The sequence below is a fragment of the Oncorhynchus masou genome, chromosome 29, assembly GCF_036934945.1.
Source record: "Oncorhynchus masou masou isolate Uvic2021 chromosome 29, UVic_Omas_1.1, whole genome shotgun sequence".
NCBI classification, from domain to species: Eukaryota; Metazoa; Chordata; class Actinopteri; order Salmoniformes; family Salmonidae; genus Oncorhynchus; species Oncorhynchus masou.
Window position 1 is genome coordinate 20,780,974 of NC_088240.1, and position 26,132 is coordinate 20,807,105.

Below are 26,132 nucleotides of genomic sequence, written 5' to 3' on the forward strand. Positions count from 1 at the left end.
CTTGTTAATTCCATGTGTAACTCTGTGTTGTTGTTTGTGTCGCACTGCTTTGCTTTATCTTGGCCAGGTTGCAGTTGTAACTGAGAACTTGTTCTCAACTTGCCTACCTGGTGAAATAAAGGTTAAATAAAAATAAAATAAAAACATGGATTGTGTGTTTGTGCCATTTAGGGGGTGAATGGTCAAGAACTGCAACGCTGCTGTTTTTTTCACGCTCAACAGTTTCCTGTGTCTCAATAATGATCCACCATCCAAAGGACATCCAGCCAATTTGACAGAACTTTGTGAAGCATTGAAGTCAACCTTGGCCAGCATCCATGTGAAATGCTTTCTTTTGACCAATCACATCTGATCTGATTATCAAAACACCTATTAGTGAAAAAATATCAGAATTGGGCTGCCTGTCTAAACGCAGCCAGAACACTGCTAATTTACACAGATAAACACGTTGCAAATAGCCTTTCGAAATTGATAGACGCTCCCTAAATTTACCAGGCTGGAGAATGAGGGGAGGAGTTTTCGGTCTTTGCAGCAGTATCAACATGCCTGAACATAGACAGGGCTAGTTATCCACAACGAAAGAAGCAAAGTGGAAAGCAAAACTCTTAAAGGCAATCATAACTCGCTAGCTGAAGACATGAGCGCATTTCTGAAAGCGGCTATTTGGAAACTGTGGACTAGGATGCCTTTCTGTCACCGATTTCTTCAAAGGCGTTATTGAGGTGATGCAGCAGCAGCGAAACAATCGTAACGGACCGCCTCCGGTAGCTAGCTTACAGTAGCTAGCTAGGTAGATGCCTTTACAGAAAAAGGCGCAGTCTTTTGACCAATTCGTTTTACAAACCTCAACATATCCGAAAAAAGTTGCCAATATTACAATACAATATTGCGGGTGCACATGTATTTGTTTAATCAGCTAATGGTAGATAGTCAGTTTCTCCTTTAGCAATTTAGCTAGCTAGCCATCTAGCTGTGCTAGCCAAGCCTGTCAATTCAACGGATGAACTTGGTATTCTGTGTAGACGCCGACATCAGACGTAGGGCCGTGTGAGGAAGCTGAGAAAATATATTGGGAGTATTCAACTAGCTAGCAGTACGTGTTGAATTTAACGGCAACATAACATTTTACCTGCGCATTTGTTTATGAAATGGTAATGGGGGAATTTCTCGGTAATTTAGCTATTAAGGCTTCATTCTTGTCGATTATGCGACAATCGCTCGATGTTAATTTTTCACTGTTTGAAAGCTATGTATCCTGCTCAATTAGTTTACAACATTTAGTTAGTTAGGTATTAAACAATTGCTTAACTGTATTAATAGTTTTGTGTCGTTGGGTTTGATTCGTTTTTTTGTTATCCAGTTCAGAACGTTAGCGTTCGGATCTCAACCAAACAACATGGATCAGAATGACAAAAGGATTTGCACGGTAAGATTGGTTTCTCCAAGCTGATTAACTAAATATTCTTAAGTGTTACTTGGAAGTATATTACAGTAACATTATTTTGTTATATGATAACTGACTAAACTCCACGGTGAAGAAGTGGAGTTTAGTACACTAGGTATCACTGAAGGGTGGTGGTGATGTGCATTGTTGGCGTAGTGATGGTATCACGCGCTCACGCAGGTGTTTCTGCTATCTACGTAGCGCTATTTTATGTAACATCTGCTAGCCTGCAGACCTAGAAATATCTTTCCCTTTTCAAACCGGTTTGACACATTTATTTGCCGACACTCCTTGGAAAGTGCTTTCAATGCACTGTGCGTAATGTATGACTTGTCCTTATGGACAAATTAAGATTGTGTGCTTCATAAATATAGTACATTTCACCCTAGTCAGAAGCATGTGCTTATGTTTTCGTAAATGTAATGACTTTTAAAAGCCTCCAGTGTATTTTGAGTGTAACCTTTTTTATGCTAACTGCCTGTCTTAGTCAGACAAATTTCAGGCTAATCAACCATACGATAATATTGGAGTAATGTAGCTACCTGCTATTTCCTCATTACTCTCTCCTTCAATTTCAGAATAAAACCCATACATTTACTGGTGACCAGTCACTTCACTGAGGGACCACAACACTTGATTTCTGGACACGTACTTGCCGCCACAATGAGATAATACAGCAGCAGATAATACAGCTGTGACATTTGTCCACCCTGAGTTAATTTCCACAATCCAACATGACAACACCAGCTCTACTGCCACTGTCGGGCCGCAGGATACCCACCCTGTCACCCGGCGCCGCCTCTTTCCCACACCACAGGGCCACCCTGAGGCTCTCAGAGAAGTTTATCCTGCTCCTCATCCTCAGTGCCTTCATCACTTTATGCTTTGGAGCTTTCTTCTTCCTCCCGGACAACTCAAAACACAAGCGCTTCGACCTGGGCTTGGAGGACGTGCTGATTCCGCACATCGAGGCGCCCAAGGGAGCTAAGCATCCTGGTGGACAGGTGGTCATACATGGACAGGGGGACCATGATGAACACAGACACAGGTAAGAGATGCTGAGGGCTGCTCACCTGTTGCTCCCTAAACTTTACACATGTCAGTGTGAATTAAAATGCATTATAAAAGTGCAATCTTTAAAGCAACTAGGCTACATTTATTAGACACTGCTTTTATTTAAACACATTTTTTTAAATGTAACCTTTATTTAACAAGGCACATCAGTTAAGAACAAATTCTTATTTGCAATGATGGCCAAACCCGGACGACGCTGGGGCAATTGTGCGCCGCCCTATGACGGCTTTGAAGAAAGAGGAGCAGAGAAATCATCTATGTAGAACTCAACCCCTTATTGGGACATCAGTAGCATTTACATAAAATAACTGTCTGTCTGGTCCGTATCTCCAGCAAATTGTTTGTCCACAGATCTTATTCAAGAGCTACAAGAGTACAGTCACATGACTCTAAAAAGCTAGGTGGGAAAGGAAAGGGAGATACCTAGTGAGTTGAACAACTGAATGTATTCAACTGAAATGTGTCTTCTGCATTTCATACCTAGGGGTGAGGGATGGCCACTGAAACCAACACAATAAGAACTCCTGTAGCCTTTATGCATCTGGGTTACTCTCAACCTTGTTCGCACAGGCAGTTTAAAGCGACTCCAATCATATTTTTTTGCGTATTCAAATATGTTATTTTTCATGCTGTCTGAACAGTCAAAAAGCACATGGAATCGGAAGTTTCAATGCACATTTCAAAAAATCTATGAAGGTGGTTTGAAATCCGATACAAATCTGATTACTGTCCATGCGACTTGTCTGAAAGGTCAAATTAGATTTATTTGACCAAGTAGTTTTTAGATTATTTGGCATAACTCATTGCTTGCCTACTCTGAATTTGACAACAACATGTGGTAGCTGCCTAAATGACTACTGTCCCGTAGCACTCACGTTGGTAACCATGAAGTGCTTTGAAAGGCTGGTCATGGCTCACAACAGCATCCTCCCGGATACCCTCGACCCTCTCCAATTTGCATACCGCCCCAACAGATCCACAGATGACGCAATCTCAGTCGCACTCTTCTGTACACTACCCTTTCCCACCTGGACAAAAGGAACACTTATGTGAGAATGCTGTTCATTGACTGCAGCTCAGAGTTCAACACCATAGTGCCCACAAAGCTCATCGCTAAGGACCCTGGGATTAAACACCTCCCTCTGCAACTGGATCCTGGGCTTCATGACGGGCCACCCCCGGTGGTAAGGTTAGGCAACAATGCGTCTGCTACGCTGATCCTCAACACTGGGGCCCCTCAGGGCTGTGCTTAGTCCCCTCCTGTACTCCCTGTTCACCCACGACTGCGTGGCCAAACATGACTCCAACACCATCATTAAGTTTGCTGACGACACAACAGTGGTAGGCCTGATCACCGACAACGATGAGACAGCCTATAGGGAGGAAGTCAGAGACCAGGCCGTGTGTTGCCATGACAGCAACCTCTCCCTCAATGTGAGCAAGACAAAGGAGCTGATCGTGGACTGCAGGAAAAGGCGGGCTGAACAGGCCTCCATTAACATTATTGGGGCTGTAGTGGAGCGGGTCGAGAGTTTGAAGTTCCTTGGTGTCCACATCACCAACGAAGTATCATGGTCCAAGACAGTCGTGAAGAATGCATGAGAACACCTTTCCCCCCCCAGGAGACTGAAAAGATTTGGCATGGGTCCCCAGATCCTCAAAAGGTTCTAGAGCTGCACCATCGGGAGCATCACAGCCTGGTATGGCAACTGCTCGGCATCTGACTGTAAGGCACTACAGAGGGTAGTTCGTTTGGCCCAGTACATCACTGTGGCCAAGCTTCCTGCCATCCAGGACCTATATAAAAGGCAGTGTCAGAGGAAAGCCCATAAAATTGTCAGACTCCAGTCACCCAAGTTATAGACTTTTCTCTTCTACTGCACGGAAAGCGGTACCAGAATGCCAAGTGTAGAACCAAAAGGCTCCTTTACAGCTTCTACCCCCAAGTCATAAGACTGCTGAACAATTAACCAATACAAACTGGATTATATGCATTGTCACCCATTTGTTTTTTTTCACTGCTGCTACTGCTACTCGCTGTTTATTATCTATGCATAGTCACTTCACCCCAACCTACATGTACACATTACCTCGAGTAACCTGTACCCTCGCACATTTACTCTGTACCGTTATTCTTTTTTTCTCTGTACCTTTATTTTTTTGTCACTTTATTATTTTTTACTTAGTGTATTTGGTAAATATTTTGTTAATCAACAGTGCAGTTCAATAATAGTTAAGGGCTTGTAAGTAAGCATTTCACTGTAAGGTCTGCACATGTATTTGGATTCTCACACCTAGCTTTTGGTTAATTACTTTGTGTACAGGTTGTGTAAGACTGAACTTGAGGTGCTGCTGATGTGTTCCTGATTGGGAGACAAACCTGGCAAATTGGAGAACATTGCAAAAAGAGGTTGTAATCACCATTTGACTGACATTTGTCTCTACTGACTGTTCAACTCATTGAACTGGTGAATGAACACACACACTTTCTGTGGTGAATCTGCTGGAGTTGACAAGTGCTTCACAAAGAATGAAAGTAGGGCACTACTAGCACTATAGTATTTTAGTAACTAGCGTGCCCCTTGTTTTCCCCTGAATTTTTTTAACCTACTGTAATGTTTAGATTTACCTGTAAATTATTTATCACACAAATCAGGGCCCCTGTTTACTGTAGGCTGCCGTTTGCTTGCCTGTGAGAGGTGGGTAAGGTGGAGTTGTCCCGAGAGGTGTATTGTGGGCATTTGTGAAGCAGTCTTTAGATGTAGAGAGCAGTAAGTGTTAAAAAGCTTTTTCTCTACTGCTCGCTCTGCAGTGACCTCTGTCACCACCACCTCTGAGGCGCGTTTTTATTTTTCTGTTTGTCATTGAACTTGCCATAGCTTACGTTGACGTGGCCTGTCCAAAATAACATTTATTGCTGTTTGATGCCTGGGAAGAGATGAGGCTGGGATCAGAAATAAGTGGTAGGCTACATAGCAGTGTGAACAACACTGCTGTAATCACTACTGTATTGTTGAAGTAAAGAGGGTTTTGCTATGTTTCAGTCGCTTACTGTAGATGGGTTTAGTTTTCATTGAAAGAAGGTAATGGTGTTGGTGGCAGCCTCAGACAATGGTATCACTGCCAACTGAAATTGGCTTAACAGGTGGGGTTTGAGGGGGTGGGATATGGTGAGTGTTCATGTTCTACATGAAGAATGTTGAACGAGCATTCTGCGTTTAACCTCCCAGAACCATTAATTTGTTTGTTTTTAGTTTTGTTTTCTTGGCTGTGTTTTTGTCGCTCACAGTTTATGGAAATATATTCGGCTTTGCATTTTTTTTAAACAGTTGACTCAGCCATTAGCTAAACATCGTCATCGTGTGTTAGTGAGGACAGTGTTCAAACGGCCCCTGAATGAGTACAAGGAGGATTAAAAAAATCCCCTCAGGAAGTATGTTCTAGGAGAATAACTGGAGTCCATATTATTATTATTATTATTACTTTGCCATGGGTTTTCTTTTGTTCCTGTACATGTTTCAGATATGGAAGTTGGTTTTAAGTGCATGTTTTGCTCCACGTCTGGTTTTGCACTCTCCCTGTACTGTCCTCTGTTGGATCGGCCCATTGTTTCCAAAGGTGTTGGGATTTCTTGGCAGTGACATTAAATTGTAAAGGATTGAATCCTTGACTCACGTGCTTTTAACTCCCAGCTTGAAGTGAGTTCAGTATACTCTTGTAAACCTGACTATAATTTTGTGTGCTGTGTTCATTATTTATTTATGCCTATGGTTGAGTTGAACGTTAAGCTTGAGGGTGAGTTGAGAAATCCATTAGGAATTACTGACAGATTTGAAGTTGTTTAGAAATTTGTTACCTGTTTTCGGTCAGTTTGTTTTGAATTCTATCAACACATCAAGTTATCTGACAGGTTCAGCCAGTGTTCACCAAACAGATTTTGGGAAAGGACACACGTATTCATAGGCATCACTGTTATTGTTCATGAAAGAGCACAATTAATTGTGTGTGTTATATATATTTTTAAATTAGGGCCGATTTTCAAGTTTTCATAACAATCGGTAATCTGTTTTTGGACTCCGATCATGGCCGATTACATTCCACTCCACGAGGAGACTGCGTGACAGACTGACTACCTGTTATGTGAGTTCAGCAAGAAGCCAAGGTAAGGTGCTTGCTCGCATTAAACATATCTTATAAAAAACAATGAATCTTAACATAATCACTAGTTAACTACACATGGTTGACGATATTACTAGTTTATCTAGCTTGTCCTGCGTTGCATATAATCGATGCGGTGCCTGTTAACCTCTAGCGTCGCACAATCCCGTATCCGGGAGCGTAATCATAGCCTCAAGCTCATTAGCGTAACATTAACTATTCATGAAAATCGCAAATGAAATTAAATAAATATATTGGCTCACAAGCTTAGCCTTTTGTTAACAACACTCATCTCAGATTTTCAAAATATGCTTTTCAACCATAGCTACACAAGCATTTGTGTAAGAGTATTGATAGCTAGCATAGCATTAAGTCTAGCATTCAGCAGGCAACATTTTCACAAAAACAAGAAAAGCATTCAAATAAAATCATTTACCTTTGAAGAACTAAGGATGTTTTCAATGAGGAGACTCTCAGTTAGATAGCAAATGTTCAGTTTTTCCAAAAAGATTATTTGTGTAGGTGAAATCGCTCCGTTTTTTTTTTGTTCATCACGTTTGGCTAAGAAAAAAACCCGATAATTCAGTCATTACAACGCCAAACTTTTTTTCCAAATTAACTCCATAATATCGACAGAAACATGGCAAACATTGTTTAGAATCAATCCTCAAGATGTTTTTCACATATCTATTTGATGATAAATCATTCGTGGCAGTTCTTTCTCCTCTGAACCCAATGGAAAAGTGGACGCAGCTGGAGATGGCGCAATAATTTCGACGGAGGACACCAAGCGGACACCTGGTAAATGTAGTCTCTTATGGTCAATCTTCCAGTGATATGCCTACAAATACGTCACAATGCTGCAGACACCTTGGGGAAACGACAGAAAGTGTAGGCTCATTCCTTGTGCATTCACAGCCATATAAGGAGACATTGGAACACAGCGCATTCAAAATCTGGGGTATTTCCTGTATGAAATTTCATCTTGGTTTCGCCTGTAGCATTAGTTCTGTGGCACTCACAGACAATATCTTTGCAGTTTTGGAAACGTCAGTGTTTTCTTTCCAAAGCTGTCAATTATATGCGTAGTCGAGCATCTTTTCATGACAAAATATCTTGTTTAAAACGGGAACGTTTTTCATCCAAAAATTAAAAGAGCGCCCCCTATATCGAAGAAGTTAATTTATCATTGAATCATAGCCTACTTCGCCAAACGGGTGATTTAACAAGCGCATTCTCGAAAATAGCACTGTGGTTGCACCAATTTGTACCAAAACATAAACATCAACGCCTTTCTTAAAATCAATAGACAACTATATCTTTTTAAACGTGCAAATTTAGTTAATATTGCCTGCTTTCACACATTTATTTTAACTTGGGAAATTGTCACTTCCCTTGCATTCTGTGCAACGGAGTCAAGGTATATGCAGCAGTTTGGGCAGCCTGGCTCGTTGCGAACTGTGTGAAGACTATTTATTCCTAACAAAAACAGCCAACTTCGCCAAACGGGGGATGATTTAACAAAAGCGCATTTGCGAAAAAAGCATAATCGTTGCACAAATGTACCTAACCATAAACATCAATGCCTTTCTTAAAATCAATACACATGTATATTTTATTAAACCTGCATATTTAGTTAAAATAAATCCAGGTTAGCAGGCAATATTAAACTGGGGAAATTGTCACTTCTCTTGTGTTCATTGCACGCAAAGTCAGGGTATTAATTTGCCAGAATTTTACGTAATGATGACATAACATTGAAGGTTGTGCGATGGAACAGGAATATTTAGACTTATGGATGCCACCCGTTAGATAAAGTATGGAACTGTTCCGTATTTCACTTAAAGAATAAACGTTTTGCTTTCGATATGATAGTTTCCGGATTTGACCATTATTAAAGACCTAGGCTCGTATTTCTGTGTGTTTATTATGTTATAATTAAATATATGATTTGATATAGCAGTCTGAATGAGCGGTGGTAGGCAGCAGCAGGCTCTTAAGCATTCATTCAAACAGCACTTTTGTGTGTTTGCCATCAGCTCTTCGCTGTGCTTCAAGCATTGAGCTGTTTATGACTTCAAGCCTATCCACTCCCGAGCTAGTTAGCGGGGTGCGCGCTAATAGCGTTTCAATCGGTGACGTCGCTCGCTCTGAGACCTGGAAGTAGTTGTTCTCCTTGCTCTGCAAGGGCCGTGGCTTTTGTGGAGCGATGGGTAACGTTGCTTCTAGAGTAGCTGTTGTCGATGTGTTCCTGGTTCGAGCCCAAGTAGGGGGGAGGAGAGGAACGGAAGCTATACTGTTACACTGGCAATACTATAGTGCCTAAAAGAACATCCAATAGTCAAAGGTATATGAAATGCAAATGGTATAGGGAGAAATAGTCCTATAATAACTACAACCTAAAACTTCTTACCTGGGAATATTGACGACTCATGTTAAAAGGAACCACCAGCTTTCATATGTTCTCATGTCCTGAGCAAGGAACTTAAACGTTAGCTTTTTTACATGGCACATATTGCACTTTTACTTTCTTCTCCAACATTTTGTTTTTGCATTATTTAAACCAAATTGGACATGTTTTATTTGAGGCTAAATTGATTTTATTGATGTATTAAGTTAAACTAAAAGTGTTCATTCCGTATTGTTGTAATTGTCATTATTACAAATAAAATAAAAATCGGCTGATTTTAATCGGTATTGGCTTAATTTTTTTTGGTCCTCCAATAATCGGTATCGGCGTTGACAAATCATATTCGGTCAACCTCATATCTCACACACACGCACACACACACAGAGTACCAGTCAAATGTTTGAACACCTACTCATTCCAGGATTATTATTTTTTTGCTATTTTCTACCTTGTAGAATAATAGTGAAGACATCAAAACTAGTGAATAACACACATGGAATCAGGTAGTAGACAAAAAAGTGTTGAACAAGTAAAAAATATATTTGAGATTCTTTAAATAGCTACCCTTTACCTTGACAGCTTTCCACACTCTTGGCATTCTCTCAACCAGCTTCGAGGTAGTCACCTGGAATGCATTTTAATGAACAGGTGTGCCTTGTTAAAAGTTTAATTTGTGGAACTTCTTTCCTTTATGCGTTTGAGCCAATCAGTTGTTATGACAAGGTAGGGGTGGTACACAGAAGACTGCCCTATTTGGTAAAATACCAAGTCTATATTATGGCAAGAACAGTTCAAATAAGCAAGAGAAATGACATTCCATTCCTTGGAATGAAGCTCAGTCAATCCGGAAAATGTAAAGAACTTTGAAAGTTTATTCAAGTGTGGTCGCAAAAACCATCAAGCGCTATGATGAAACTGGCTCTTATGAGGACCGCCACAGGAAAGGACGACCCAGAGTTACCTCTGCTGCAGAGGATAAGTTAGTTACCAGCCTGAGAAATTGCAGCCCAAATAAATGCTTCAGAGTTCACGTAACAGACACATCTCAACATCAATTGTTCAGAGGAGACTGCGTGAATCAGGCCTTCATGGTCAAATTGCTGCAAAGAAACCACTACTAAAAGACACCAATAAGAATAGACTTGCTTGGGCCAAGAAACACAAGCAATGGACATTGAACCGGTGGAAATCTGTCCTTTGGTCTGATGAGTCCAAATTTGAGATTTCTATTTCCAACCGCCGTGTCATTGTGAGAAGCAGAGTAGATGAATGGATGATCTCTGCATGTGGAAGACTGGAGGAGGTGTGGGGGTGCTTTTCTGCTGACACCGTTAGTGATTTATTTAGTATTCAAGGCACACTTTACCAGCACGGCTACCACAACATTCTGCAGCGATATGCCATCCCATCTGCTTTGCGCTTAGTGGGACGATCATTTGTTTTTCAACAGGACAGTGACCCAACACACCTCCAGGCTGTATAAGGGCTATTTGACCAAGAAGGAGAGTGATGGAGTGCTGCATCAGATGACTTGGCCTCCACAATCACATGACTTCAACCCAATTGAGATGGTTTGGTATTAGTCGGACCGCAGAGTGCGGGAGATGCAGCCAGCAAGTGCTCAGCATATGTTGGTATTACAGGTGAAGCTGGTTTGAAGAATTCCTAGTATGCAAACGGTGGCTATTTTGAAGAACCTCAAATATAAAATATATTTAGATTTGTTAGATTTTTTTTGTTGTTGCTTACTATATGATTCCATATGTCAAAACTATGAAAGTACACATCTTCACTATTATTCTACAATGTAGAAAATAGTAAAAATGAAGAAAAACCCTTTAATGAATATGTGTATCCAAATTTTTGACTGGTACTGTATATTTCTTAAATATCTCTGTCTGCCAAGTCGGTAAGAGATTGACCTGGTCCCTTGAAGGAACAATAAGAGCCAGCCTTAGCAGGTTTGGGATCAATTCATGAATAAAAAAAAATAGCCCACTCACAGAGTGTGTGCTGGTCTTCCGTAGTAGGTGCATCAGTCTCTGCCAGAGGAAACCCGATACCAGAGCTGTGGTTGCACTGAGCCACAGGTAAATGTAATTACATATACCTAACAATGCTAACAATCTGGGTCATAGTTCAGCCTGACACCCCAGCCTGCTGATTTATCATAATTGGTGTGATCTTAGGAATCATACCTCTGTTCTGTGCTTCATTCTCTCCATGTCAGACACAAACAGCATGACGAGATTCATCTGCAGCTCTGTGTGTGTGTGAGCATTGCACTGAACCGTGACTAATAATACACTCACATATACACGTGCGCACACACCTCGCCCATCTCTGTGCGGAGGAGTTTATGGAACAAAACTTATTGGATTGCAGATCTGGTGAAACCAGTGACAGGCAGCCCTTCACACTGAGAAGGAAGCATATGTGTGTGACTGCACTTCTAAAATGGGTTCCTGATCCACTGGCTCTCAGAATATAGCAGAACACCTCCAGGTCACCATGGGTACTGTCATTTTCATCATACATGATCAGGCCTACCACCAGTATATGCTGCTTCTTCAGTGGGGGGGTTAATCACGTGAAATCGGTGTAACCAAGAACACCATGCAGAGCAATGGGGAGGCTTTGGTTTTCTCATTTTCTGCTGTTTTATTTATCGCCCCCCCCCCCTCCCAAAACAAAAGAACCTGCAGAACACCAACAGTCAGTCACAAGGTTGTCATACACGATTTCATCTGAGAAGCATGCGACAGGCTTTAGACTGTTGGAAAGCTGGCATTACTGCTTGTTGCGCTAGGGGAACTCATTCACTGGGTTGAATCCATGGTGAAAGACTGTCATGTCGCAGGGATTTCTCTCTGTGAATACACTACCCGGGTCAGCTTTGCTGGCTGTTCATGAATAATGTATTATGTGTGGGAACAGCTGGGCATCTGCTTTCACTTATGACCCATAAAGAGGATCTCTCATGGCTCCTCAGGCTCTGGAGCCAAACCTGAGATCTGTCTCTTCTCCTCCCCCATCCACCTACCAGTTTCTGCCATCCATGAAATGGCAAGGCAACTTAATGGCCCTAGATCTGGGATTTTCATGCATGTGCTGTAGATGGTTTTTGTCTTTCTGACGATCCCAGAATGTACTCGAGCTGTAAACGGTTGTGTGTGTAAGATGAGAGGTAGAGAAGGGCAGACTAGTCTGAGAAGGTGCAACACAAACAAAACCCCAGAGACACAAGACTAATGTGACTGGGAGATCTATGCTACATGGTTATTGAAATACAACCATAGAGAAATGTGGTTGAAATAGAGTACAAAACATGAGGAACACCTTAATAATATTGAGTTTACAACCCCCAGCCTCAATTTTTTAGGGCGTGGACTCTACAATTTGATGTCCTTTGGGTGGTGGACCATTTTTGATAACTGTTGGAAACTGTTGAGTGTGGAAAAACCCAGCAGCATTGCAGTTGGCCCAAACCGGTGCGCCTGGCACCTACTACCATACCCCGTTCAAAGGCACTTAAATCTTTTGTTGTCCATTCACCCTCTGAATGGCACACATACACAATCCATTTCTTAAGGCTTCAAAATCCTTCTTTAACCAGTTTCCTCCCCTTAATCTACTCTGGCTGAAGTAGATTTAGCAGGCAACATCAAGGGATCATAGCTTTGGTATTCACCCAGTCTGTCATGTCAAGTGTTCCTAAGGTTTTATACACTGTGTATGACTAGACTAATAGGCCATCAAGATAAACATGATGGCTATACACATTTCTAGAGAAAGACACATCTGAAACACAATAATCCATCAATACAGAGCACATTGCTGAAAAGCCAATCAATTCAGTAACACACACACACACACACACACACACACACAGAGTTTCCATGCTGCAGCAGTCAGACTCAGCTGTAAGTGACCTGCAGGGCCCATGACTAAAACATTCTGAAGCTGGATTCATCATGGACTTAGTGCTCTGTCACAAAGCGCTGATCAGCCCAGACCCCCTAAGGGAGGGGAGAGACCAATGGAGAAGGCTCTCGCAGCATCCTGCACATTACTCAGGGACGACAGTGTCAGCCAGCCATGGTGCTAGCACCTGCCTGAGCAGAGCAGTGTGTTTGACTCGCCTGTTGGAGTGTCTCACTTTGCCTCCGTTTGTCTGCTCCAAGCTGCTCCCGCTCGCTAATGGTGATGATGAGCTTCTTTGAGAGAGAGGCTTGTTTGTGTGTCTGACTGTAACACAATGCTCTCTAAAACACAATGGCTGGCAGGGACAGCACTTAAGCCGAGTGGCATCACTTGCCAGCCAACTGACCGGAGCTGCAATCTACTCTTGTCAATTCAGGAAATGAGTTCAAACTGAGAGGCCCAGTGAATTAGAAACTGTATCCAATCTATGGCCTTCAATTCAGGACCTTAGAGATTGAAGTGGAATTGACCCCAGCGGTTGTTGGCAACTGGTGTGGTAATTAGTACATGCTGATGAGTAAATTAAATTGGGGCTCCAGCAGAGGTTTGTGATTCAGCACCTTATCTAAAACCCACAATTTCCCATTTTGTTTTTCATTTGACTGGTCTTACTGTGTAGAGCACCATTTTGTAGCAGCCCACACCATATTCATCTAGCCTCAAGCTTGATGATCGATAATTGAATCATGAGTGTTACAACTTCTGGGCTAGAGTAATTGTACAGCCCTGCTGGTCCCCAGGATTGTAGTGCTGAGGAACGCTGTTAAAAGGCATTAGTCACACAGGGATATAGGTCATGATGCTGTGATGAGGCCATACAGCCAGGGGCTCAGGTGACTAGCTGGAACAATGGCTGAGCAGCCAGGGAAAGTATGTCATTACACACCCCCTGAATGCCGAGCTTGGAGTGCTGTCGTCCGTTACACCACCGCTTGCTTCAGGCATGCCAAGTGGGTCATGGGAAGTCTGGGATGGGAAGTCTATCGCCAGCAGCGGCTTATATGAACACAATACAAAGGAGGAGAAGAAGGTGGAGGAGGAAGACGGAACAATTGTACTCGGCATGTATTTTATTCACTATCTGTCAGACCTCCACTTAAAGGTGAAGTAAAGCTAGACTTGTGTGCATCACTTGATCGATACCATGAGGCTATTGTTCCCAGGAGAGCCCTTCTCTCTGAGAGCAGTTTTGATACAGAGCAAACAAATGCACAGACTTGCCTCTTAGGTCTATGCCAATGGGTTTCACCAGAGAGGGACTGCTTTCACTGACTACAGAGATGGGACATTTTAGCTATCAACTTCGGTTGCGGGTTTTTGTTCAATTCTGTGCTCCTGATTTATAAACCCATTATGTTCTCTTTACCTTGTTTGAGACACTGAATTGGACTTGATAACCTTGAACAATGGACATGATCTATTCTGCAGTGCGCCTCTTGGTATTTAGCACACACTTCTTCCACCTGCTTGGCATTCATCTATTCCTCTTAAAGAGGAGAAACAATTCCAAATGAGCAGAGCACAGGTGTGATTTTCCCAAGCAAATGACTGATTCTCAAAGTAAACACTATCAGTAACCAGCGACGATGGCTGCACTGTGAAGACCCTGGTGTAATGAGAGGGGGAGATGGAGGGAGAGACGCTGTGAATCAGCCATCAAACCCTCCAAGCCACCAGACGTAATTAATTCTGTGGAGCGGGAGATTTTAAGCAGAGCAGGAGATCAATGGATGAAGTAATTTCCGTGGGTGAGACACCTGTGTGCAGGGGAAGCGTTTCATTGCATTACATTATTCATGTCAACCCCCAAAACAGCATCTATGCGTTTGCAAATCCTCTACCGTCTTTCACTCTCTACTTCCCGCTCTCCCTCTGTTGCTTTCTGGTTCTAGTGTCAATACTAGGGAGCTAATCCAGCACTCTGCTGTTCCTTAAATCCCTGGTGTTAATTCTCTTTCCGCTACCTTGTAAATAGTCAGGAGGAAAATGGAGGTAAAAAAGCGAAGGCTTACTCGTTCCTCCCTAATCCTCATTTTAAAGAGCATATGCCTGGGCCAGAACTGGAGATGAGTAACTCTAAACCCACTGTCCATCCGGGCTGATGTCATCAGGGCCCACACAGATGGAAGGATGGAACACGACCGAACAGAGAACTGTGGGAGGATGGCGGAAAGCAGGAGAGACAGTTATATGAACGCTTTATTGTTTCATGTGTTCATTTAATCTTACAGGCTACACATTCACAATTAAAAGCTGAATTGCACTATAGGCCTACTGATAAAGACAAAAATCAAACTAGACATGACAATTGGGTCGTTTAACAAAACAATGAAATTGATGGTGATGAATCCAGCTTTGGACAGTTTCTTCACAATGAGACTGGTGCTTTTGAGAACCCAGTGGAGATAGATGATTTGATGATAGTGATGCAGTTGGTTTGCTGGCCCTGATGTCCTCATCCTCTCTGTAGCCTGCCTGTGATGCCAGGTGATAGAGTTCCCTTGCTGGCCCTGATGTCATCCTCAGCTCAACCTCTCTGTAGCCCGGACTTAGTCGTCCTCCACAACTAATGTGTAGCACAGATCAGTCTGTAGCATTAGTCATCCTCACTACAAGCTCTTTGCCATTTCCACAATGCAGTCAGGTGTCATTGATCAAGGAGCCGGTGCATCTTTTTAAATGCTAACATTAGCCATCAGCTAGCTATCTAGCTAGCCAAACCAAACAAGCAGACTTGCCATACATTTTTCAGCTCTTAAGGATAAAAACAACCAAACATCGAAACCAACACTTCATGACTTATTAAAAACAAAAAGCTAATTTAAACACTCATCTAAAATATGTGCAGAGTTATTTTGTTCAGGCTGAGTTGTGGCGCCATGGCAGTTATTATTAGGGTTGCCAAATGTCCCGTATTAGCTGGGCTGTCCCTGATATTGGGCTAAATTGGTTTGTCCCATACGGGACCTCCCTTGTCCCGTATATTCATCCAATCACAGCAAACAATGGGATGCAAAAAAATATGTGGGTTAAGCCCGTCATTGGTGACTCGTCAAAAGCTTTCTGTACTTTATGCCATCGGGAATTCTCAATTGGCCATTGATAGGAGAATGACTTAACTCAGCATGCATCCACAGAAATGCACAAGAAGGCCACGCTAGTTAAAGGTGCAAGCAATATCGCTGCATTCATCGTGACAACTTTCCTTCGGAAAATGACAATCGCGGCAAATAAAGCCTTGTGTACCATACAGTTAAACATGGACTCAGCTACAACAGCACCGACTGTCTTGTTAAGCTCAAATGTGTCTTGTTTCATGACTCAAATGTTGGGAAGAACGAAAGCTGAGATGATTCCAATGAATGTTTTAGGACCAAATACTGTGCTGGATATTTTGGATGATCTGTCCCCGACCGAAGGTGAGCCCGTGTATTTATCAGCTGCCAGTGATGCCTCAAACAAGAGAAATAGACAAATGTTTACAGTGTGCGTGAGATTTCTCTGTATGTGATGGAGTGCAACTTGACTTTTTATGAAGACAATGATGAAACTGTAAATGGCGCTCATCAAGCTCTGATGAACTGTCTGGAAAAGCATGAACTGGATATTAGACACATCACAGCCTATGCAGCAGATAATACCAATGTCAACTTTGGAAAACACCTCTCCGTTTACCAGTTATTGAGCAATGCCAACAATCGCATTCTGAAAGCTAATTGACCAGCTTATAATGCCTGCAAGCACGCCTGAGATGAGCTGTCAGTGGATATTGAGACAATTGTTTTAAAGCTCTACAGCCACTTCTCAGTATCTGCTTCCCGAAGAGAGGAACTGCTTGCATTTTTTGCCTTTGTTGACATTGAAATTCTGCGACATCTTTGCACACGATGGCGCTCTCTTCATCAAACTGTCGATAGTCTCCTGGATAGCAGGCCAGCTCTTACTTTGTACTTCAGGTCCCTTGGGGATACTTGTCCTGTGGCACTGAAGAGTATTTTTGAGTATGAAGAAAAAAAGGAAGCTGCTGCGATTTCTGTGCTTTTTCCACAACGTGGGGTGTGTTTTTGACCAACTAGTGAAAAAGCCAGAGGAAACAACGCTCTGCGTCACAGATGTTTACGAGGAAGTCCAACATTTCAAAATGAAGATTCTTCAGCGACAACAGAAGAGCTTTTTTGGATACCAGACCAAGTAGCTGATGGACGAACAATTGTCAGCACAAAGGTCCAAGCAACAACAAGACTTTGAGGGTCTATGTCACTGTCATTACATACATTGACAAGTGGTTTGATTTCTCACCAGAACATGTAATGGTGAAACTGATCGGCCTCTCATTTGTCCTCAGTGTGCCAGGCTCAAATGCCTTTGTGGAGAGGACTTTCTCTCTGATGACCATTTTAAATGGTCAGACTCAAGAAACGGATGCAGCGCCGAGTCTCTGACAGAGCTGATCAAAAATGAACATCAAATATCTGTGAACCGTGACTTCTCATGTAAGGACTTATCTCTGGCTATGCAAAAGGACAAAGGACTGCTTGAATCAGTCAAGAGCAGCAAAAAATATCCATTGAAAAAGTAGACTCGTGCCCCTTTTATCCTCTTTTGCATTTGATTATTTATTTTACTCTCTCGCGGTAAAGGTCCAAATTGTGATTTCTTTGATAATTTATTTTGAGGATTATTCACATAAGTTTACATAATGATACAGTTTTAGTACAGCTATAGACTAAATGGAATATAAAAGTGTTTTGCCTTTCCAATTGACTAAGAATATGATATACACTGTATTTATTCACACCATACCCACACCGCCGTGGCACCATGCACGCCACCTTTTGTCCCTTATTTGTTAGTGAGAAAGTTGCCAACCCTAGTTATTATGGGGATGGGGGGGCAGGATATGGGGATTGGGGTATGGAGTCGGACACATTGTTATATTGGATACTGTTTTCTTTGTCTAGTCGCACAATATTTTCACCGCATTTCTAAATTGCTTTTTGGGACACACAGCATCACTTACAATGGCAGGGAATGGTAGCTAGAGACTTCCGTCAACTTGATTACCTTAAATATTTTGAATTGTGCTCCGAACTTTCTTTGTGCCAATATTCTTCAACTTCGGTGCACATGTGCTCCTTCTACTTTAAAAAAAACAGTCAGTGTAGAGCCCTGCCCATGTTCCAGCTCCTCTGTTAAACGTGAAACCTCAGCCTCCCAAGATAAAAACCTCTCTTCCCCTGGCTGTATTTCTTATCCCTGAGAATGAACTCTGATCTAAGCCTCATGGCCATTCTGAATAGTACCATGGTGAAGGCTGCCTTAGCTTCCCCACAGAGACAGTCTGCTGCTCTCCACAGTGAGTCCTTCTGCCCGGAGTGCCTGGACCAAAAGCCTCGGGCTAGTGCCAGGGAGCACCGGGGAATGAAACATCCCTTTGAGAAAGGGTTTGATCCTTGTACCTCATATGTAGCCACCGCGTCTGCGCCTATATTTTAGATGAGTGTGTGTGTCAGGGTTTTCATTTGGCAACATTTTTATTTTACTGGACATTTGAGAAATTTAACGGCCCCATATGCATTGAGTCCGAAACCTGATTAGTGTGTCAACCCACAGTGCTCAGAATGACAAATCACGTTTAGAATATGGTAATTCATATTACATTTACATTTAAGTCATTTAGCAGACGCTCTTATCCAGAGCGACTTACAAATTGGTGAATTCACCTTCTGACGTCCAGTGGAACAGCCACTTTACAATAGTGCATCTAAATCATTTAAGGGGGGGGGGGGGGTGAAAAGGATTACTTATCCTATCCTAGGTATTCCTTGAAGAGGTGGTGTTTCAGGTGTCTCCGGAAGGTGGTGATTGACTCCGCTGTCCTGGCGTCGTGAGGGAGTTTGTTCCACCATTGGGGGGCCAGAGCAGCGAACAGTTTTGACTGGGCTGAGCGGGAACTGTACTTCCTCAGTGGTAGGGAGGCGAGCAGGCCAGAGGTGGATGAACGCAGTGCCCTTGTTTGGGTGTAGGGCCTGATCAGAGCCTGGAGGTACTGCGGTGCCGTTCCCCTCACAGCTCCGTAGGCAAGCTCCGTAGGCAAGCACCATTCTCTGCACTGGTTTCCTGCAACATGCAACGATGTGTGGTCCTTCTTACCGAATTCAGATGTGCACTTTGAACATGATAGAATAACTGTCCACATTTTACTTTTCCTCAGCTAAGAAGATAAGTAACGAATGTATAAATCACTAGTCTATGTCAATTTACTATGGTACAAAAAGTTTAGGCTACCTATTCTGTTCGTCATCTTGTCGAGAAAGAAATAGCCTATTCCAAACACTCTGGGACAGTTGTGGGGTGATCTGAAATTCATTCAACCAGTACGCCTAGGCTACATAGATTTTTTTTTTTTTTTTTTTTTTTTTTACTAGTCTGATGCAACAGGCGTTTAGCTTAAAATGCTGAGAAACTATTTATTAATGAACTTCTTGCGACTAGGTGGCACTAGTAAAATTTTTGGATGAAAAACGTTCCCTTTTTAAACAAGATATTTTGTCACGAAAAGATGCTCGACTATGCATATAATTGACAGCTTTGGAAAGAAAACACTGACGTTTCCAAAACTGCAAAGATATTGTCTGTGAGTGCAACAGAACTGATGTAACAGGCGAAACCCAGATAAAAATCCAATCAGGAAGTGCCGCATTTTTTTGAAACCGCCTCATGTCAATGACTCCTTATATGGCTGTGAATGAGCTTACATTTTCCACGCATTCCCCAAGGTGTCTACAGCATTGTGACGTCTTTTTAAGCATTTCCATTGAAGAATAGCCGTAAGGGCCCATATTTAGCAAGTGGGCACATGGTGTCTCCCGCAGAAAATCTTGCGTAAAATACTGAGGTAGCCATGAGAAACCAATTGCCTCGACGGATATATTATCGAATATATTTGTTAAAAACACATTGAGGATGGATCCTAAACAACGTTTGCCGTGTTTCTGTCGATATTATGTAGCTAATTTTGAAAAAAGTTTGGCGTTGTATTAGTAGCATTTTCCAGTCGATTTCTCAGCCAAGCATGATGCCATCCCGGAATATATACGGTATGACCGGTAGTGTAAACACGGGGCGCTATTTGTTTTTTCAAATGTAATAAAATCCCCAAAAACATCCCTTACCAAAATGCGAACAAGTACCAAGGATTTCTTCTCATAGGGAAGGCTAGGTAAATGCTAATTTAGGACTAGGACAGACAACCCAGCTCATAAAGTTGTGCAAGTATCTCAAAATGCAGTTTGCAGCATGCACAAAACAAATATTAGGCACCAAGAAGCTTGATCTTGCTAGCTAGCATTAGCCACTTTAATGACATTAGCAAGTTAGCAAAACCAAGCTGGGAAGAATTTATTTGGCGGCGCTTAGTTAACTTAATAGTTTATGTTACAGTGGTAAAGTACTTAAGTAAAAATATCTCAAACTACTTTAGTACTTTAAAGTGTCTGTACTTTACTATTTATATTTGCCAACTTTTACTTCACTACATTCCTAAAGAAAAGAATGTACTTTTTACTCCATACATTTTCCCTGACACCCAAAAGTACTCTTTACATTTTGAATGCTAAGCAGGACAGAAAAATTGTCCAATTCATGCTCTTATCAAGAGAACATCCCTGGTCATCACTACTGCCTCTGATCTGGCAGACTCACTAAGCACATGCTTCGTTTGTAAATTATGTCTGAGTGTACCCCTGTCTATCTGTAAAAATTAAAAATGGTGCCTTCTGGTTTGCTTAACCTGTTTGGGGTATGGGGCAGCATTTTCACTTTTTGATAAATAGCATGCCCAAACTGAACTGCCTCCTACTCTGTCCCAGATCCTTCTATCCTATTGGATAGAAAACACTCTGAAGTTTCTAAAACTGTTTGAATCATGTCTGTGAGAATAACAGAACTTATTTAGCAGGCGAAACCCCGAGGACAAACCATTCAGATTTTTTTTTTTAAGTCTGTCTTTCCTGCAGTTCCTACCGCTTCCACTGGATGTCACCAGTTTGTAGAAATTGGTTGATGTTTTTCCTTTGTGTAATGAAGTACCATAGCTCAGAACGAACGTCACTTCATGTGTACCTTTTGATAGAGGCGCGTAAACCAGAACTAGCGTCAGTTTGTTTTGCTCCTGTATTGAACACAGATCATCCCGTCTTCAATTTGATCAATTATATATGTTTAGAAATACCTAAAGTTGTATTACAAAAGTAGTTTGAAATGTTTTGGCAAAGTTTACAGGTAACTTGAGATATTTTGTAGCGTCGTTGCGTAAATTGGAAGCGGAGTTTTTCTTGATCAAACGCGCCAAATAAATGGACATTTTGGATATCGACGAAATTAATCGAACAAAAAGACCATTTGTGATGCAAAAAATTATTTTTGCTTTTGTTACTTAAATATTTCAAAACATCATTTTTGACTTCTACTCAAGTAGTATTTTCCTGGGTGACTTACTTGTGCCATTTTCTATTAAGTTGTATTTTACTTAAGTATGACAATTGGGTACTTTTTCCACATATGTTAGTACCAGTCAAGTTTGGACACACCTACTCGTTCAGTTTTTCTTGTTACTTTTTTCTACATTGTAGCATAATAGTGAAGACATCAAAACTATGAAATAACACGTAGTAACCAAAAAAGTGTTAAACAAATCAAAATATATTTGAGATTCTTCAAAGTAGCCACCCTTCGCCTTGATGGCAACTTTGCGCACTCTTGGCATTCTCTCTACCATCTTCACCTGGAATGCTTTTCCAACAGTTTTGAAGGAGTTCCCACATATGCTGTTGGCTGCTTTTCCTTCTCTCTGCAGTCCAGCTCATCCCAAACCGTTTCAATTTGGTTGAAGTCGGGGGATTGTGGAGGCCAGGTCATCTGACGCAGCACTCCATCACTCTCCTTCTTGGTCAAATAGCTCTTTCACAGCCTGGAGGAGTGTTTTGGGTCATTGTCCTGTTGAAAAACAAATGATTTTCCCACTAAGCGCTAACCAGATGAGATGGGGTATCACTGCAGAATGCTGTGGTAGCCATGCTGGTTAAGTGTGCCTTGAATTCTAAATAAATCACTGACAGTGTCACCAGCAAAGCACCATCACACCACCACCTCCATGCTTCTGGGTCATCCGTTCACCTACTCTGCGTCTCACAAGACACGGCGGTTGGTGGTGTGTGCAATGTCCATTGCTTGTGTTTCTTGGCCCAAGCAAGTCTCTTCTTTATTGGTTTCCTTTTTAGTAGTGGTTTCTTTGCAACAATTCGACCATGAAGGTCTGATTTCACGCAGCCTCTGAACAGTTGATGTGTCTGTTACTTGACCTCTGAACCATTTATTTGGGCAGCAATCTGAGGTGCAGTTAACTCTAACTTATCCTCTGCCGGAGAGTTACCTCATCTTCTGTATAACACCCCCACCTTGTCACAACACAACTGATTGGCTCAAACACATTAAGAAGGAAAGAAATTCCACAAATTAACGTTTTAACAAGGCACACCTGTTAACCTTTCTAGTGCAGGCGTTTCACACATTAACAAGTCCAATACAGCAAATGAAAGATAAACATCTTGGTAATCTACCCATCGTGTCCTATTTCAAAACTGCTTTACAGCGAAAGCACAACATATGATTGTTAGGTCATAGCCAAGTCAAAAAAACACAGCCATTTTTCCAGCCAAAGATAGGAGTCACAAATATGGATACATTTTTATCAATAACCTTTGATCTTCATCAGAAGGCACTCCCAGGAATCCCAGTTTGACAGCAAATGACTGATTTGTTCCATAAAGTCTATAATTTATGTCCAAATAGCCGTTGTTAGCGTGTTCAGCCCACTAATTCATCTTCATGATGCGCAAGCACTTCATCCAGACAAAAACACAAAGTTACGTTACAGTCCTTTAGAAACATGTCAAACGATGTATGGAATCAATCGTTCGGATGTTTAACATTAAAACATCAGTAATGTTCCAACCGGAGAATTCCTATGTCTGAAGAAAAGCACTGAAACGAGAGGTAACTCTGTCTGGAGCACACTTCATGAGACCATGAGCCCCTCCTTTATAGTAGAATCCTCATTCAAGTTTCTAAAGACAGTTAACATCTAGTGGAAGCTGTAGGAAGTGCAACCTGACTCCATAGACACTGTGTATTCGGTAGGCCAAGCTTTGAAAAACTACAAACCTTAGATATCCCACTTCCTGGTTGGATTTTTCACAGGTTTTTGCATGCCATATGAGTTTTGTTATACTCACAGACATCATTCAAACAGTTTTAGAAACTTCAGTCTTTCTATCCAATACTAATAATAATATGCATATATTAGCATCTGGGACAGAGTAGGAGGCAGTTCACTCTGAGCACGCTATTCATCCAAAAGTGAAATTGCTGCCCCCTATCCCAAAAAGGTAAATTGAAATGCATTCCAGGTGACTACCCCAAGCTGGTTGAGAGAATGCAAAGTGTGCAAAGCTGTCATCAAGGCAAAGGGTGGTTACTTTGAAGCGTCTCAAATAGATTTTTACATTTTTACATTTCTACATGATTTCATAGTTGTAGAATAATAGCAAAGACATCACAAGGTGGACAATGGTAAAAATAAAAATGAGTAGGTGTCAACTTTTGACTGGTATTGTGTGTGTGTGTGTGTGTGTGTGTGTGTGTGTAGCTGGCAAACATTACTTGTGAATTTCATGCAAGTGTAACTCGATCACCTCACTTAAGTTGCGCTGCAGGAGTGACTTACCTCACGAATCTCCCATTTTTCTCATTATGCTTCTTTGTAAACAAACACACGTGGCTGGCTCAAACTGCTGTTTTGGGCAACTCTTACCGGTAAGCCTCATAAGGAAAAAGCTAAATGCAAAATTAACATTCTGCTTTATCTGTTACCTATTGCAGAAGTTGACTGCAGGTATTTATTTAAAGTACTTGCTAATATTCAAAGCCCAAAAAACGTAATTTACCAAAATGCTAACAAAATGTATTAAGGAATCCTTATAGACAACACTAAATTCTAACAAGCGTTGTGTACAGTTTCTGACCTAAATTTTACAAGTAACTCATGCTACTCAGTTTGCTGCACGCACAAAATGAATATTAGCCAGAAAGACTCTTGATTCAGGAGGGGATTCACTGCTGTTACCAAGCGAATGCTTGATTTTGGAAGAGGCTAAACATTTAGCCAACTAGCTACTAAATTAGCAAACCAAATGCACAACTGCACAGCATTTTGCCCATTTTAGACTTAACTTAATATTTGTAAGATATCTAGCTGACAAACATTTTAGTTGTGAATCCCATACTGGAATTAGGTCACCTGGTGCATGCTGCACGACAGTGAGTTACTCAAGGCTCCGGTCTCTTGTCGTTGTGTGCTTGTAAACCAACACCACATGACTAGGGTTGTGAATGGTCGTAACTTTACGGTAAATTTCTGGATATTTTCCATGGGAAGTTAAGCCTGGGAATCTTTCCTAAATTTGTCAAAAAACAGGGAACCTTTTTTTGTGGGCTACACAAGGCAATTCTAGGTCTTGTGGCATATTTTGGTTTAACTGTCCCCAATTCAATGGAATTGCAACCCTCTGCATTCTTCCATCACATGTACAGCTGATTCTGAAAATCTTGCACTCTAATGAGATGCTATTGAGCCCAGACGACTACACTGTCTGAGCCAAGGACTACATGCTTTCTGGAAAGTTTTGATTACAATGCTGGGTGGGGTGAATGTTTTATGACGTACATGATTGTTTTGGAGATATAACGACGGAATTTATCGAATAAAATGACTATTTATGATGTTTATGGGACATATTGGAGTGCCAACAGAACATCTTCAAAGGTAAGGCATGAATTATATCGTTATTTCTGAGGTTTGTGTCACCCCTGGTGGGTTGAAATATGATTGTCATGGTATTTAGTGGGTTATAGAGCACAACTGGTCCTTGTTTGGAAAAACACACACCAAAGCACGCAACAGGCTGACCAATACAAGCGTTGAAACATTGGTGGCCATCTGGGCAAATTTGAGGCTTTTTTTAGCCTGACAACGAGCCATCCTTAAGGTTGGAAAGTGACGGAAGATGAGGCTGATGTTCAAGAGGTGGACATTGAGGAGGTCCAGGGAGAAGACATGGAAGCCTGAGAGGAATACAAGCAAAGCTTTAGTTTCTACACTATCATTTTACAGATGTATGTTGAAAACATTTCTGGGAGATGCGATGGATCATTCAATATTTCCTTTCTTTTGTTGTTCAGTGAAATCATCCCATGTAGAGTCAACTCATTTAATTAAAGTTCAATTTGAAACCAATTTTTTTCTATTGGAAGGATTTAATCATTTGCAATTTACTTATGATAAGGTAAAATGTTCATGTTTCTGTCTCCATATGATATGGTAAATATATCCAATGCAAAAACATCTACATTTAAATGGTATTAATATTGGACATATTCCCGGTAATTCCCTTTTTTTTCCCCACGGAAACTTTCCTCTGAATATTCCCCAAAATGTGCAACCCTCCTGGGGACTAACAAACTACATAATAATGTGACAGATGAAATTAACTTAATGTTCTTTATATCCTAACGTATTTCTCAAGTTCACTGCAGGTATTTTCCTCAACGTTGATACAAATATTCAAAGGTATAAAAAATAGTTGACGGTATTGAAAAACCATCCCGTGGCTTTTTCCAAATACCCCAGTGAACTATATACATCCAACGCATAGTAGTAATTACATCGTGGTGCAGTCTTGACAATCTTTTCTCATAGACCGGCTGCAAGTGTTCTAGCATTACCATGGTTACACCCTGCTGCTTACGTTTTGCCAGTCATTGTTTCCATGGTTAATATTCTTTTCCGCGATATGGCAGTGTTCTGCCTTTTACCGTTGCTGATGATGGCTTTTGACACAGACATAGCACCAAATGTTCCTGTAACAATAGAATATGAGATGCCATTGGAAGAGGCTAATGAAAGCAGGAAGTGACTATGACGATGCACATGACTGCAGGCAC

General features: G+C 41.5%; 1 protein-coding gene across 3 annotated transcripts in view; it reads left to right on the forward strand.

Moving 5' to 3' along the window:
* Positions 1-519: 519 nt before the first annotated feature.
* Positions 520-26,132, forward strand: part of LOC135519158 (mannosyl-oligosaccharide 1,2-alpha-mannosidase IB) — a 126,425-nt gene continuing 100,812 nt past the window's right edge. The window contains exons 1-3 of one of the 3 annotated variants that reach the window (XM_064944236.1): positions 520-722; positions 1,361-1,426; positions 2,023-2,492. In XM_064944236.1, the coding sequence (XP_064800308.1) occupies positions 2,179-2,492 (314 nt within the window). In that variant the 5' untranslated portion in view covers positions 520-722; positions 1,361-1,426; positions 2,023-2,178. Of the gene's footprint in view, positions 723-746; positions 1,152-1,360; positions 1,427-2,022; positions 2,493-26,132 lie in introns of those variants that run through there. The other 2 variants (XM_064944238.1, XM_064944237.1) reach the window with 2 other exon arrangements.